This window comes from Solanum tuberosum, unplaced genomic scaffold, assembly GCF_000226075.1.
Source record: "Solanum tuberosum cultivar DM 1-3 516 R44 unplaced genomic scaffold, SolTub_3.0 scf00110, whole genome shotgun sequence".
In the NCBI taxonomy this organism is placed as follows: domain Eukaryota; kingdom Viridiplantae; phylum Streptophyta; class Magnoliopsida; order Solanales; family Solanaceae; genus Solanum; species Solanum tuberosum.
Genome location: NW_006239037.1, coordinates 1,645,526 through 1,658,237, shown reverse-complemented (window position 1 = coordinate 1,658,237; position 12,712 = coordinate 1,645,526). Strand labels below are relative to the sequence as shown.

The 12,712-nt window shown below is 33.6% G+C and overlaps 2 protein-coding genes and 1 pseudogene across 2 annotated transcripts; 1 reads left to right on the top strand and 2 right to left on the bottom strand.

The window, feature by feature from the left end:
* Positions 1-1,519: 1,519 nt before the first annotated feature.
* Positions 1,520-2,896, bottom strand: LOC107061021 (heparan-alpha-glucosaminide N-acetyltransferase-like). The gene is made up of 4 exons (XM_015309682.1): positions 2,538-2,896; positions 2,073-2,210; positions 1,895-1,977; positions 1,520-1,797 (listed from the first exon to the last, which is right to left on the bottom strand). Exons 1-4 carry the CDS (start codon positions 2,682-2,684, stop codon positions 1,752-1,754), a joined length of 414 nt encoding a protein of 137 aa, XP_015165168.1. The 5' UTR covers positions 2,685-2,896; the 3' UTR covers positions 1,520-1,751.
* A 622-nt stretch (positions 2,897-3,518) lies between these two features.
* LOC107061028 (sm-like protein LSM4) lies at positions 3,519-7,215 on the bottom strand. Its single transcript, XM_015309716.1, has 5 exons — positions 7,013-7,215; positions 6,742-6,778; positions 6,012-6,646; positions 5,850-5,927; positions 3,519-3,746 (listed from the first exon to the last, which is right to left on the bottom strand). The coding sequence occupies exons 3-5, from the start codon at positions 6,090-6,092 to the stop codon at positions 3,549-3,551; spliced, it is 357 nt and encodes a 118-aa protein (XP_015165202.1). The 5' UTR covers positions 6,093-6,646; positions 6,742-6,778; positions 7,013-7,215; the 3' UTR covers positions 3,519-3,548.
* A 1,645-nt stretch (positions 7,216-8,860) lies between these two features.
* The window catches only part of LOC102589665 (protein BPS1, chloroplastic-like), a 9,999-nt pseudogene continuing 6,147 nt past the window's right edge, over positions 8,861-12,712 (top strand).

The window sequence follows — 12,712 nt, the reverse complement described above, 5'->3', positions numbered from 1 at the left end:
ATAAACTCTGTGTTGGACTCTCTTCCAACTTATGTTATGTCTTTATTCCCTATGCCTGCCAAAGTGGAAGAAAGACTTGACAAACTGAGAAGAGATTTCTTGTGGAAAGGGAATAAAGAAGGGAAGGGTTTGCATTTAGTCAAATGGCAAACTGCACAGTTACATAAACAAACAATCTGGTGGACTTGGAATCAGAAACTTGGGGTTGCAGAATAGATGTCTCTTGTCAAAATGGCTATGAAGGTTCGACACTGAGGAAGAAGCATTGTGGAGGGAGGTGATAGTCAACAAGTACGGGTTGAATGGGAATTGGGTCTCTAACTCTGTGAATAGCACTTACAGGGTGTCAGCTTGGAGAACAATAAGAAATTTGTGGCCTGATCTAAGTAGAAACATAGTCTACAAGGTGGGAAATGGGACGAAAATCCTATTCTGGAAAGAGAATTGGATTGGAAATGAGGCACTGATGGGCTTATTTCCTAACCTATTTTCCTTGTGTACCAATTCGGAAGAAACAGTGGTTGAGGTATGGTCTATTCATGGATGGAATATTGTGTTTAGAAGGCATTTAAATGACTGGGAGATTGGGAGAGTGGCTGAGCTATTACATGTTCTCAATGGTTTTAATGGGTTATCAGCAGAAAAAGATTCTATCATATGGAAACACTCTAGAGATGGAAGCCTTTCTGTTAACAAGCTATATATTAAGGAGGTGAATGAGTATCCAGGTGGTAAACTTGGCTCTTGGAAGCAGATTTGGAGGAACAAGGTGCCAACCAAGGTAAAGTGTTTCTCCTGGTTGGTTGCCAGAAGAGCATGCTCCACTCATGAGAAATTGAAAAGGAGGGGTTTCTATATTGCTTCTTGGTGCTCTCTCTGTAATGAGATCCTTAATGCTATCACCACTTTGGAAACACCAAAATAATACTCACCATTGCCAGCTGTATAACTTGAAAATGGAGAACCACCCCATTGGTAGTCCTTTGGATTGGGTTTGTCTTGTTGTTATTTCTATTATGGCCACTACCAAGTAAGAGAGAGCAATTCTCTACAAAGATAAGAAGCAAAAGAATTATGACCAACACAAGATATTAGCATTCAAAAGGAAGACATAAAAGGGGGTGGGATCAGAAACTATTAACTGGAGGATGCCACACAACCTTATCCTATTTATGTCAACACTATATTTTAGCTTGTCAAGATCATGGAAATATCCCCCTTCACAATTCAAAGGATGAGTTTAGGTATCTAATGATTTTGGGAAGAGGAAAGATGAGATGCAAGACTAGGTTTTACAAATGGATTCCCACTTGGTTGAAAGTTTCTATCTGAAGCCAAACATAATTCTGTTTCCTAAAGGAAAGCTAATCAGTAGATGTCATTACTGATCATTCGTTCTGGGATAGGTTGTCCATTAGAAAGGAGAAAGGATCTGTAGATTCATCTGAGCTAAAACGTAGTTACAACTTATTGTAATAGCAAAGGTTGGCAGAATCACAAAAAGAGGGCTAATAAAGCAATAAGCCCCTAAGGTGAGTACGTGTGACTACTTTAGGAGATCCGATATATGTTTAAGTCCTACAAATCATCAACTTCTAAAGCACAACATTGACTAATTACTATGGATGTTCTCCACTGAAGACAACTTAAATTACTTTTTCAGGTTTGCAGCAGATTATGCATTCAGTCAATAGCATTAAAGAACTGTGAAACCTTACCAGAGAAAGAGGGGAAAAGGTTACTTCTTTATTTCAGAAGCTTGTAGACACTGTAAGTCCAACACTTCGCCTAGATTTCCTATGATATATTCTATATGAATAGAATGGATCTTGCACGAATTATGGAAAATTGAAGGGAAAAATAAAATAAAAGGAAGGAAAGAAAGATAACTGACCTTGTAAAAGGAGGCCCCCAAAATAGAAGTTTGAGTGTCCTTAGAATCACCTTTCTGATGGCCACTAGCTTTTCTGGTATTCTCTACACAATAAGTAGTTAAGCACCAATGAGTAGGACCAAATACCTTACTTTATCTTCTTGATAATGGGAAGAAGAAAAAAGAATGCAAAGATAACCTTTAGAGCAAGTGCTATGGCCATTCCCACAATAAACAGAAATAATGGCATCACAAAATCTGCAAGATTGCAACCGTTCCATGGTGCATGCCCGATCATAGGCCATTCTCCTCCCGCATCATCAACCAAGACCATCAGCTACAAATTCGATGTCTGAATTAATGTACATCCCAATGCACTAAGCAGGTTCCAATAATCTAGTCCAAGCAAATCACGAGACTAAGGAGATTATACATGAGGTAGTTAAATAAAGATAATGACTTAAATTCATTCAGAAAGACAAACTCAAAAATTTGCCAGGTTTCATTAGGGGATATGACAAATAGGATACAAAAATCAATATCTTCTTTAAAATTGATAAAGAGAATACAAAATCAATCATGTTACAGCATGAATACTCTTCTCGTGAAATCTTCACGTCCTTACTGCAACATGAATCTATGAGATACATATGGTCAAACTTACTGCAACAGCGAGGCCTCTGAAAATATCAAGGGAAGCAACACGCTTCGTCTTCTGAGGCTTTAATTCTTCTTCTTCTTCTTTCTCTATTTCTTGATATTCAATTATCACATGATGTTGCTGCTCCATATCTACTTTGATGTCAGCCATCAACTACACTAACGGCTGATGATGAGGAAAGAAATATGTCCAACACAAAATGATATTTTTATATTGCAACATTTTTGACTTCTTTGTCTGCATCCAGTAATAAGTTTGTCTTTATACTAAAGATTCTGTGACTGCCTTGAAGTGGCTTCAATTATTGGATAAGTTTTCTTTCGTCAAACCTCGAACAAAACAGGAATTATAAAAGGAAATACAAAAAAAGGATACTTGCTTCGTATATGTATCTAGATACCTAGCAAATCTTGCTAGCTCTAACCAAATACATACGAATACATGTATCTAGTGTGATTGCTTGTATCGAATCTTGCTGGCCTCCCTCACCAATCTCGCTTGCCTCTCACCCTATAGCAAAAATACATGCATCTAAGCATAAAATACGTAGGACACTCTTAATTAGTAATAAGATACATAATATTTTGAAAATATAGGTAATAATAATAAACTCTTAATTAGTGGCAAAATACGTAATATTTTGAAAGTATAGTAATAATAATATACTTATATGGTAATGAAGTATGTCTATTTACATAAGTAATTTTTTCAAGAAAATATCATATTTTCAATGAGGACTCGTCCAAATTTTGGGCATACTTGAAACCTAAAAATAAAGAAGCAATAATCACAACTTTTGGAAAATAATAGTTAAATCCAAATGTTTGCCTCCCCAATCTCAAGTACAGAAATATTTATTCGTGTTATACATTCTAAGTATAAAGTGAAAGGCGTCTTTAACAAGAAACTCAGCTTCTCGGATTGGGTAAAAGAAAGCTAGCTCATTTTTCATTTAAAATAGCACACATACTGAGAGGCCAAATATTTTCAAGACACGCACTCTTACATAAGTCTTCACAAAGGAAAGAGAGTGAGCATTTCAAGCCTACATACATTCCATCTTAAAATAATAATAACTGGAAGCAGGCCTTTTCTCCGGTAAGTTACTTTATAATTTGAAAGTACAAACAAAATTAGATACAATATATCTAGCTTGTCATCTGGCTTCTTTGTCTCTAAATGACGACGATTAGCCAAGTCCACGGCCACCACCTGTACAATAAATACCATCCAAAATCATTTGATTAGCAAATGGCTATATAGATATTGCATTCACAAATATACTTGAGGACTGTTACAACATAGAAATTTGCTTGAATGTATTGCTAGATAGATATATGCATGAATAAGATATCTCACATGGAAATGCAATGCCACAGATTGAGACTTGGGGATAACATATGCCTTTTACGTCTGAAAGGATATAGGGGGTTTTCATTTTATAGTTTCTTCTATCTGTTAACGTTATGACTTTTTAAAAGAAAATGTGAGCTGCCCATGAAAACTCTTCTCACCTACCTCTCCTTTTCAAACCCCCCACCCCCCATGTGTCCAAACAAAGAAGAAGTACAGAAAATTAGGATAACAGTTGTATTCAAACATCATCTCCCTTCCTAGATAGTATTGAAAGCCCACACAAACAAAATAAAAAAAGCATCTAACAAAGGAAACAAACACTGGGAAAAGATGGTTCCTGGCACTCCTAAAAGATCAACAAAAGGATAACCTCCAAAACTCAAAGGTCATTCCTAAATCAACTATGAATGTGTGGACGGCGAATGGACGAGAGAAGCTAGGATAACTTCCCATATGTGCCTGTCATGAGCTATTAAAAAAATAGGGCGGAAGAGTGCATAATACGATGTAAACAGAAAATAAAAGCAGAAAGCATGTGCCGCCGCTTTATTTAGTCAAAACTGCAAACGTTAAATTTCACATGGAAGCTTGTCATCGCTAAAGCTTCATAGAGTCGCACTCCTACGTAAGGTGTCAGATTCAACGGTCCATAGGGAGCACAACAATGTCTTATTTGGCTAAATTGCATCACATCAGCGTAATCAATTCTCTTCGTACAGGAATGTTCTACTCACAGTCACGAGGAAATGAACATACAGTTGACTACAAGCACGCAAGAAAGAACAACATCAATAGGGGTTCAACCTTATGATATCTAACATTTTATAATCTATTTTAGTATAGGATATCTTATATAAAATAAGCCAGTAATATTGGAAAATAATTACTTAAGAACTAAGAATTATCTAACTTCCGAATCTTATATGAAAACCACTTGGCTACACATCTTATTTGAGAAGAACACTATGTTCGAAGTCTAAAACACTAATGTTCCAACCACAACAATGATTTCATTTCAAGAAATCTATTTTATCAGTAGAAAAGAGGCAACAAGAGTATGGATGCATTTCTATTTAGCCTTTAGGAACATCAGAGTTGTGTTATAAGTTCAACCTTCAGTTCCCTGCATTATTGCTTGGTACTGCTGATACCTCTTTTAACTTTTCTACCCGGTTCTCTATGTTTTCCAGCTCTGAATCCAAGCATGTCATGGTAAGTTTAGCCACATAGACCCAGACACCACATATTAGCTAGTAACATAACTTCAGCCTACAACAACACAACTGAAACCCACCCCTAAAAGCCCCATTGAGTGAATAACTAGACAAGTATATCCATGAGTCTGGTCACACCAAGATTAGCAAGTATCTTGATTCCACCTACTTACATCAAACCAAGCCCCTAGAATGCACCACGATAATGGTGTAAATGGACCGTCCTCAGTGTTCTGTACAAGATGTTATTAAGTAAATTAAAATGTGTTCTCCCTAACAACTCAAGCTTTTACATCAAATGATCACACATTTCACATCTCAACATGGTGCATTTCTCAACCCACCCATTATCAGAAAATAAGTTGTGTGCTTGGCATGGGAAAAAGAATTCAAGCCTGCACGTTAGGTGTGTAAAAAAATATTATTGTGTATATTAACGTGTACTCTCTATGAAAACTAAAGATTTTTCAAACTCATTGTCATGTTGAGTGATAGCACTAAAGCAAGTAGTTTAGTCCTAGTTACTTAAGTAGAAACTGCCATTGCACAACTAGTTTACGAATTTTACAGTCACCCCTGCAAAGCAACCATTTAATAATACAAATAACTACTACAAAATAGGCACCCATCTTCTGTTCCCTTAGTACAAAGTCCAAAAGTGCCATACACACTATGTTGCAAGTGAAAAACGAATAATACTACACGAAAGCATTATTAATCATAGTAATTAAGAAAATAAACTAACCTCATCAAGAACTCTAAGATACTTTATGGTATTGCCACGAATATAACATTCAGGCATTCTCCAAAATCTATCTCCATCCTGCATTAAATTTTCAAAATCAAGTGGTCTTGCACCAATACATTTGAAAACCTAGCAATAAAATATTAAAAAACAATGAATTACCTTTGACGTACAGATAACTTCACGAAGATGGATTTTCATCCAAGTATCACAATTCACCAAATGACCATTATCAGTCTCCATTTTTTAGCTCCACCAATTGTATTAGAAAACAAAAGTTTCCAGATTGATATAATTGAACAAATAAAATAATCCCATACGAATTCTCAAAATCCCTCGAATCTCGTGGGCTCCAGGGACGTGTGGCATAATTTGGAGATACAATATAAATATGCAGAAACTGATAAACTATACCAACAAAAAGTCTGTTGCCTTTAATAATGTTAGCCAAAAGCCTCAACTAACAACAGGACAAAACATGAAATCATTTTTGTTATTCTCCCTCCAATTTTCCAAACAGCTACAACAGGAGAATCACACTCATGTATTCCATAACTATTTTATTCACAGGGTTTGTTGTTTTTGTATGTTATTAATAAGTTCAGGTTCATTCAAAACATGCAACACTTCGAAAAACCTAATTGAGCTAACTGCATTATCACACCGAAAAGAAATAAGATCAGACTAAACAATAAACAAGGAAGAGAGAAAAAAGAGGAGACACTACCCTTTTTCCACATGAATTCAAAAGCTTACCATGGGATCCCCTGTGCAGTCTTGAGCAAAAAGAGGGGAAACTGAGACAGAAGAAAAATAAAAATTAGAGCTTCATAAGAACTCAAAACCCTAACCCTAACCCTACAGCTCACAAAGCGATTTTCGTTAAACCTACCATCTTTAGATGGGGGAAATTCTGAATTTAAAATAGCCTGCAAAAGTTAAAACACACGGATTACCAATAAAACAAAAAACTGATCCCGAAGAACTGCACACACACAAAAAAAAAAGAACACTTAAATCTGTAAGTTCTCTCTTTTTTTACATTCAAAACCTAGACACACTTAAATTTGTAAATTCTCTCTTCTTTACAATCAAAACCTAGATAGTGCATGAGTTTATACGCATAATATGTGCTAATACATATAAGATATTCAAAGCCTTACCTAGCTTGATCTTCGTCTGTTTCCTCCCTTTGTTGGAAAAAAAAACGAAAGCCTAAGGTTCCTAGATTAAACTTGAACTGTACCAAGTGGAGTCCAGCTTTATTGTAAATTGAAAATTTTCTGTTCTACCGCCGTTAGGGCTATGAAGTATGAATTGGGTGGGCTCCATGTTTCGTGGGCTGTAAATTGAATCGTCTACTACTTTCACTTTCACCTTCTTTTAAACATCTTCAACCATATTCTCTATTAGTCTCCAAATATAGATTTATTTATTTTTTAAATCAACTTTAACTCAATTTTTTATTTTTTTAGAAAATCAACCCCAACTCAATTCTCTAAAATAGAATATATTTCTGTCTCCTCAATATTATATTTTTATTTCTATTTCATTCTTATTTTCTTATTTCATAACATAAATTATTGCTTCTTTTTTTTCAAATAATCACTTTATGGAGTAAATTTCATGTGATATAATATTTTATTTTTTCAAATTATTTTTTAATATAAAATTATATTTTATTCTAAATTTCTAAATAACATAAACTGCAATCAAATATTATATAATATACAAATTAATGCACAATTCGAATAAAAGTGAAATCATTAATGAAATACAATTACATAAACGTTACATAAATACTCAACTTTCAAGATTATTATGTTACCCCCAAAATTACTCTAATAATGCATTACGGAGTTCAAAAGTAATATTTTTATCCTAAATTTTTTACGTCTAACTAAAAATAGTTCAAATCAGAGATTTTCATCTACCACAATTTCTATTGGTACAATTAGAGTCTGCTACATCCAAACAACAAGATAGCGTTAGGCTAGATAGATATATCAAACTCAAGGAAGTTATATAAGAAAATAAAATTTTATGGATAAATTTAGAAGCTATTAGTGATCCAAATGTTCGTAATTACATGCAACAAGAACAACTATGAATAATTGAAAAAATAAATCAATATGCACAACTGCAATTATAACAATTTTCTGGACCATACATTATTTTTCCCCAAAATATTACTAAATATGGAAATGACCTATTGGATTACTAAATTATTGTTGTGATAAATAAGTTATTATGTTATTATGGTATTGTTATTTTTGTATTTAAATTATTATCTTATGTATTGTATTTTTATCTTGTAATTAAATTATCATCTTATGTATTAGACTGTTATCTTGTAGTTAAATTATTATGTTATGTATTGTATTTTTAAAATTAAAATTTTCATCTTATCATTTTAATTGTACGTTCTTTATAGTGAAAATTAATAATAAAATCAAATTATATTAGTGACAAAAATTTTAAAAAATTGAAATATTATCAATTTGGAATGAATATAGTACATGTTAAAATAATATATTTTAAAAAATATTATATTACATTTTAAAAAATTACGAATATTAGATATTTAAGTAAAATAATATGTTAATTACACAATAATAGAAATAATAATAAAATAATGTAAAAGTGGTTCTCCAAATTTGTAGAACTAATATTCACCTCTTTAAAAGTGAAGAATAGAGATTAAATTAAAGAGGAGTTGGAGTACCCATTCTCTATTTTTACTCTCTAAATATAAAGAATGAAGACTAAAATAGAGGTGGGTTGGAGATGGTCTAAGCATTGGAACGATACGGGGAAAAATAAAAAATGGACAATAGTTTCTACTTTGTCTGTTTGGTTTTCGTCTACTATCCCATTTTAGGACATATGTTTAATAAATGTTTTCTTTCGTACTATAATAATTTAAGGACACTTTAAATCATAATCTTTCTTCAAAACAAACAAAAAAATCTAATAAGAAATTATTAAACTACATTCTTATTATATAAATTATGACGAGCGTTTGTTGACAATCAAATAGAGTATTAAGATTGAAAACAGTACGAGCAAAACAATCATTAGACCAAAATGTAAAATAATTCAAAAGTATAATTTATCTCGAGTTTACATTTGCATAAGTTTTTAAAAATAAAAAACGAATTCTAAATGAAAGCTATCTAAAGAAAAGGACATGTACGTGGTTGGATTTGGGCCATAGGTTTACTAACCATTTGTCAGGTTAAGGTGACCCAATCAATTGAGGGTACACTAGTAATTTAACGAAAATTCGAAATTGAAAGGAAAGTCAAAAATTTCAGAATTCCCACCAAAAACTAACCGCCAAAAAGAGTTGGCCAATAAATCAAACAGTTTTACAGATCTACACACAATACAAACAAAGGTACTTTCGTCTTCCCGAATCTCTCATCTTATCAGTTTAGATGTGTTTTGACTCTTATCTCAAATTTAAAACTAGTAGTATTATATATTTTGAACCTATATTTTTAAAATTTAACGATTCAATGTTAAGAACTTAAAGATCAAAACGGACAAATTTATATCTTAGATGCATCTTTTAATAATAATACACTCATCCTTTTAAAATTGTGAATACGCCTCATGCACTTGAAACATTACAATATGAAGTCATTGTAAGTTGAGTAAACCTGGGAAGTGCATATGCAAAATTACCTAGGAATATGGTCATTCACCCATTAAAATCACTTTGATAAATAAGATATAAGTATGTCAAACACATCTAAACGAAAAATAGAAAGAAAAAAAGTGCATAGATTTCAACTGGATACCCTTCTTCACCCGCCCTAAGCAAGATTAGTTCACTCATCTTCTGCGTAGTACTAACACAAACTTGTCCTCGGGATACAATATATTGTTCGGGAATGGTCCAAATATACCTCATACTATGCGAAATTAAGCATATTTCCCCTCCGTTAATACTTCAAATCACTAATGCCCTTAGCGTCAAATACTTGGTCCAAAACATGTTGTGCAAGTCAGGCCATAAAATTCTCTCTTTAATCCCACACTCCTGCAACCTTCGAAGATATAAAGTTAATAATAGAGAAGTGACTACAACAACATACCTAGTGTAATTTCGTTGCTACTAGACCCCAATTTGGAAATCCATTCAAAATGATATTATCACCCAAGGGCACATACTTATCTCCTAAACTTCATGCTCTGTTGAATTCATTTGAGCAGACATTAGCAGGGAGACTTAAGAGTCTTAAGCCTGGAGGCAAGGAAGATATCCTTAGCCTTTCATGGATGAAACAAGCAATAAGCACACTTTGTGCAGTCCATACAGATGTGAAAACTCTTATTACTGATCTCGAACTTCCTGTATCTGACTGGGATGAGAAGTGGATTGGTGTCTACTTGGACAATAGTTTGAGGATGCTGGATATGTGCGTAGCCTACAGCTCTGAGATTTCCAGGCTTAGCCAAGGCCACCTTTATTTTCAATGCAGCTTGCACAAGCTGGATTGCTCCTCAACACAATTCATGAAGGCTCGTTCTGTTGTCCATCTTGTACTCCTAAAATACTTAAAACAAAACTTTGAAAAACTTGGTAAGAAACAACAAAGTTTAAAGAGTATTTTCAAACTAGAAAATTAAAACTAGTAGAGAAAATAGAATCAGAAACAAATTAGAAACAATATAAAAATAATTTTTCTCAAAGAAAGAAAATTGAGCCAACTGAATGCACAGTGTCCCCTTAAGGAAATTATTCCCCTCAAGTACCCGAGGTTAATGAAATATATCCTCCTAGAATAGAACGATCTTACTCACCGGTGTATTGGTACCTAAAACCATGGTGTCAGTGAACCACTCAACAGCAGTAAAATACACTTAAAATACTAAACTTAATAGTAATAGTAGAAGAAGTCCAAAAAAATTAGTTCTCCTAAAATGAGTGGAAATCCCTCAATTTTTAGAAAACAAAGGGTAGTGTGAAAAAGTTCTTATTGTGCCTTATCGGAAAGGTCACAAACCTTTGGAAAAGTCACAATCTATCGAAAAGGTCACAACCTTTCATAAAAGTCACAACTATTCATAAAAGTCACAACTCTTCATAAAAGTCGCAACTCTTCATAAAAGTCACAACTATTCATAAAAGTCCCAACTCTTCATTTTCCATTCACACCTTTTAAAACCCAACAATCCCCTGCATGAATGGGGAATGACTCCAAGACAAAGAAACGGACAAGTATGTGTACTTTACAAGCAAAATTTAATTGCATCTGGATAAGTAGGTTTCCCTTTGGACTTTCCGTAGTGAACATATGTCGGAATACTCGGTCAATCGGTAAATGCGATATCTTTGAACCGTCGAGCTTAGATGTATACCTAGACAACCATATGTCACACAATTAACCCTTTACCGTTTATCTTACAGTTGTATTCGTTTCAGCCATGAACACCTCCTGGTTTCATGAGTGTATAGAGAATAGGCTTTTGACAATAATTCTCTTTGAAGCGGCTTACACTTCACACTCACATAGGTGATTTCTAACTGTGTCATCGCGTGGATACACTATTTGGTCAAGTTTGCCAAACTTAGCAAATCATTAAAAACATTAAGCTTTATTAACTCATTAACAAGCCTTAATGTTATAACCTCGTTCCTGAACATTGTCTTCATCATGAGAATGGATTGAATTGATTGACAATGTCGAACCGTCAGTCACAACTTTGTTTTTCTCCTTGAATCTAACTCTTGGGATCTCTAGTCTGCTAGATAGAGTTGCCGCCATAATAACTTGTCCTAAGCCGTAAACCCATTCTCTTAGATGATCTTTCAAATTTCTCTCTAGTTAGGCCTTTTTGTAAGTGGATCTGACACATTATCCTTTGACTTTACTTAGTCAATTGTGATAATTTCAGTAGAGAGTAGTTGTTTTCTAACGGTATTATGTCTATGTCTTATATGACAAGACTTTTCGTTATACATCATGCTTCATGCCCTACCTATTGCATCTTGACTATTAAAGTGTATGCATACTGATGCCAATGGTTTGGGCAAAAAAAAAAAGAATATCTATCAAGAAATTCCGGAGTCTTTCAACTTATTCACCGGCCTTATCTAGAGCACCTAGCTCAGAGATCATTGTAGAGCTAGCGATACATGTCTTTTTGGAAGATTTTCAAGAGACTGCTCATCCACCAAGAGTAAATACATATTCACTCGTGGATTTTACTTCATTTGATCCCAGTGATCCAATTTGCATCACTATATCCTTTCAATACTGCTGGATATTATTATAATGCAGGACATAGTTTTGAGTATGTTTTAAATACCCCAAAACTCTTTTCATTGTCATCCAATAAGTTCGATTGGGATCACTCGTGAACTGACTCAGTTCATAAACAACACATGCTATATATGATCGCGCACACTTCGTGATATACATCATATTTCCCAATACTCTAGCACAATCCAATTGTGAGTCACTTTTGCCTTCACTCTTTTGAAATGCAGAGCTCACATATAGAGCCAGTTTGGATTGACTTAAAAAGAGTAAGTTTTCAAAGTGCTGAAACTTATTTTTAAAATATGTAGTTATGTGTTTGGATAAAAGTATTGCAATTGAAAAAAAGTTGTTGATGTGTTTGGCAAATAAGTGCTGGTAAACACTTTTTTTTATCAAAATGTCTGAAATACCCTTAAAGTGGTTAACATGATAAAAGGTTGATTAATTTAAGGTTTTTATTCTTAAACAAAGTAAAACAAAATTAATTTATATTTTACATCCATAAGTAATAATATTTTCCTATCATTCACATATTTCTTTACCACCACAAATTATTTATAAGAGGAATAATAATAATAATAATAATAA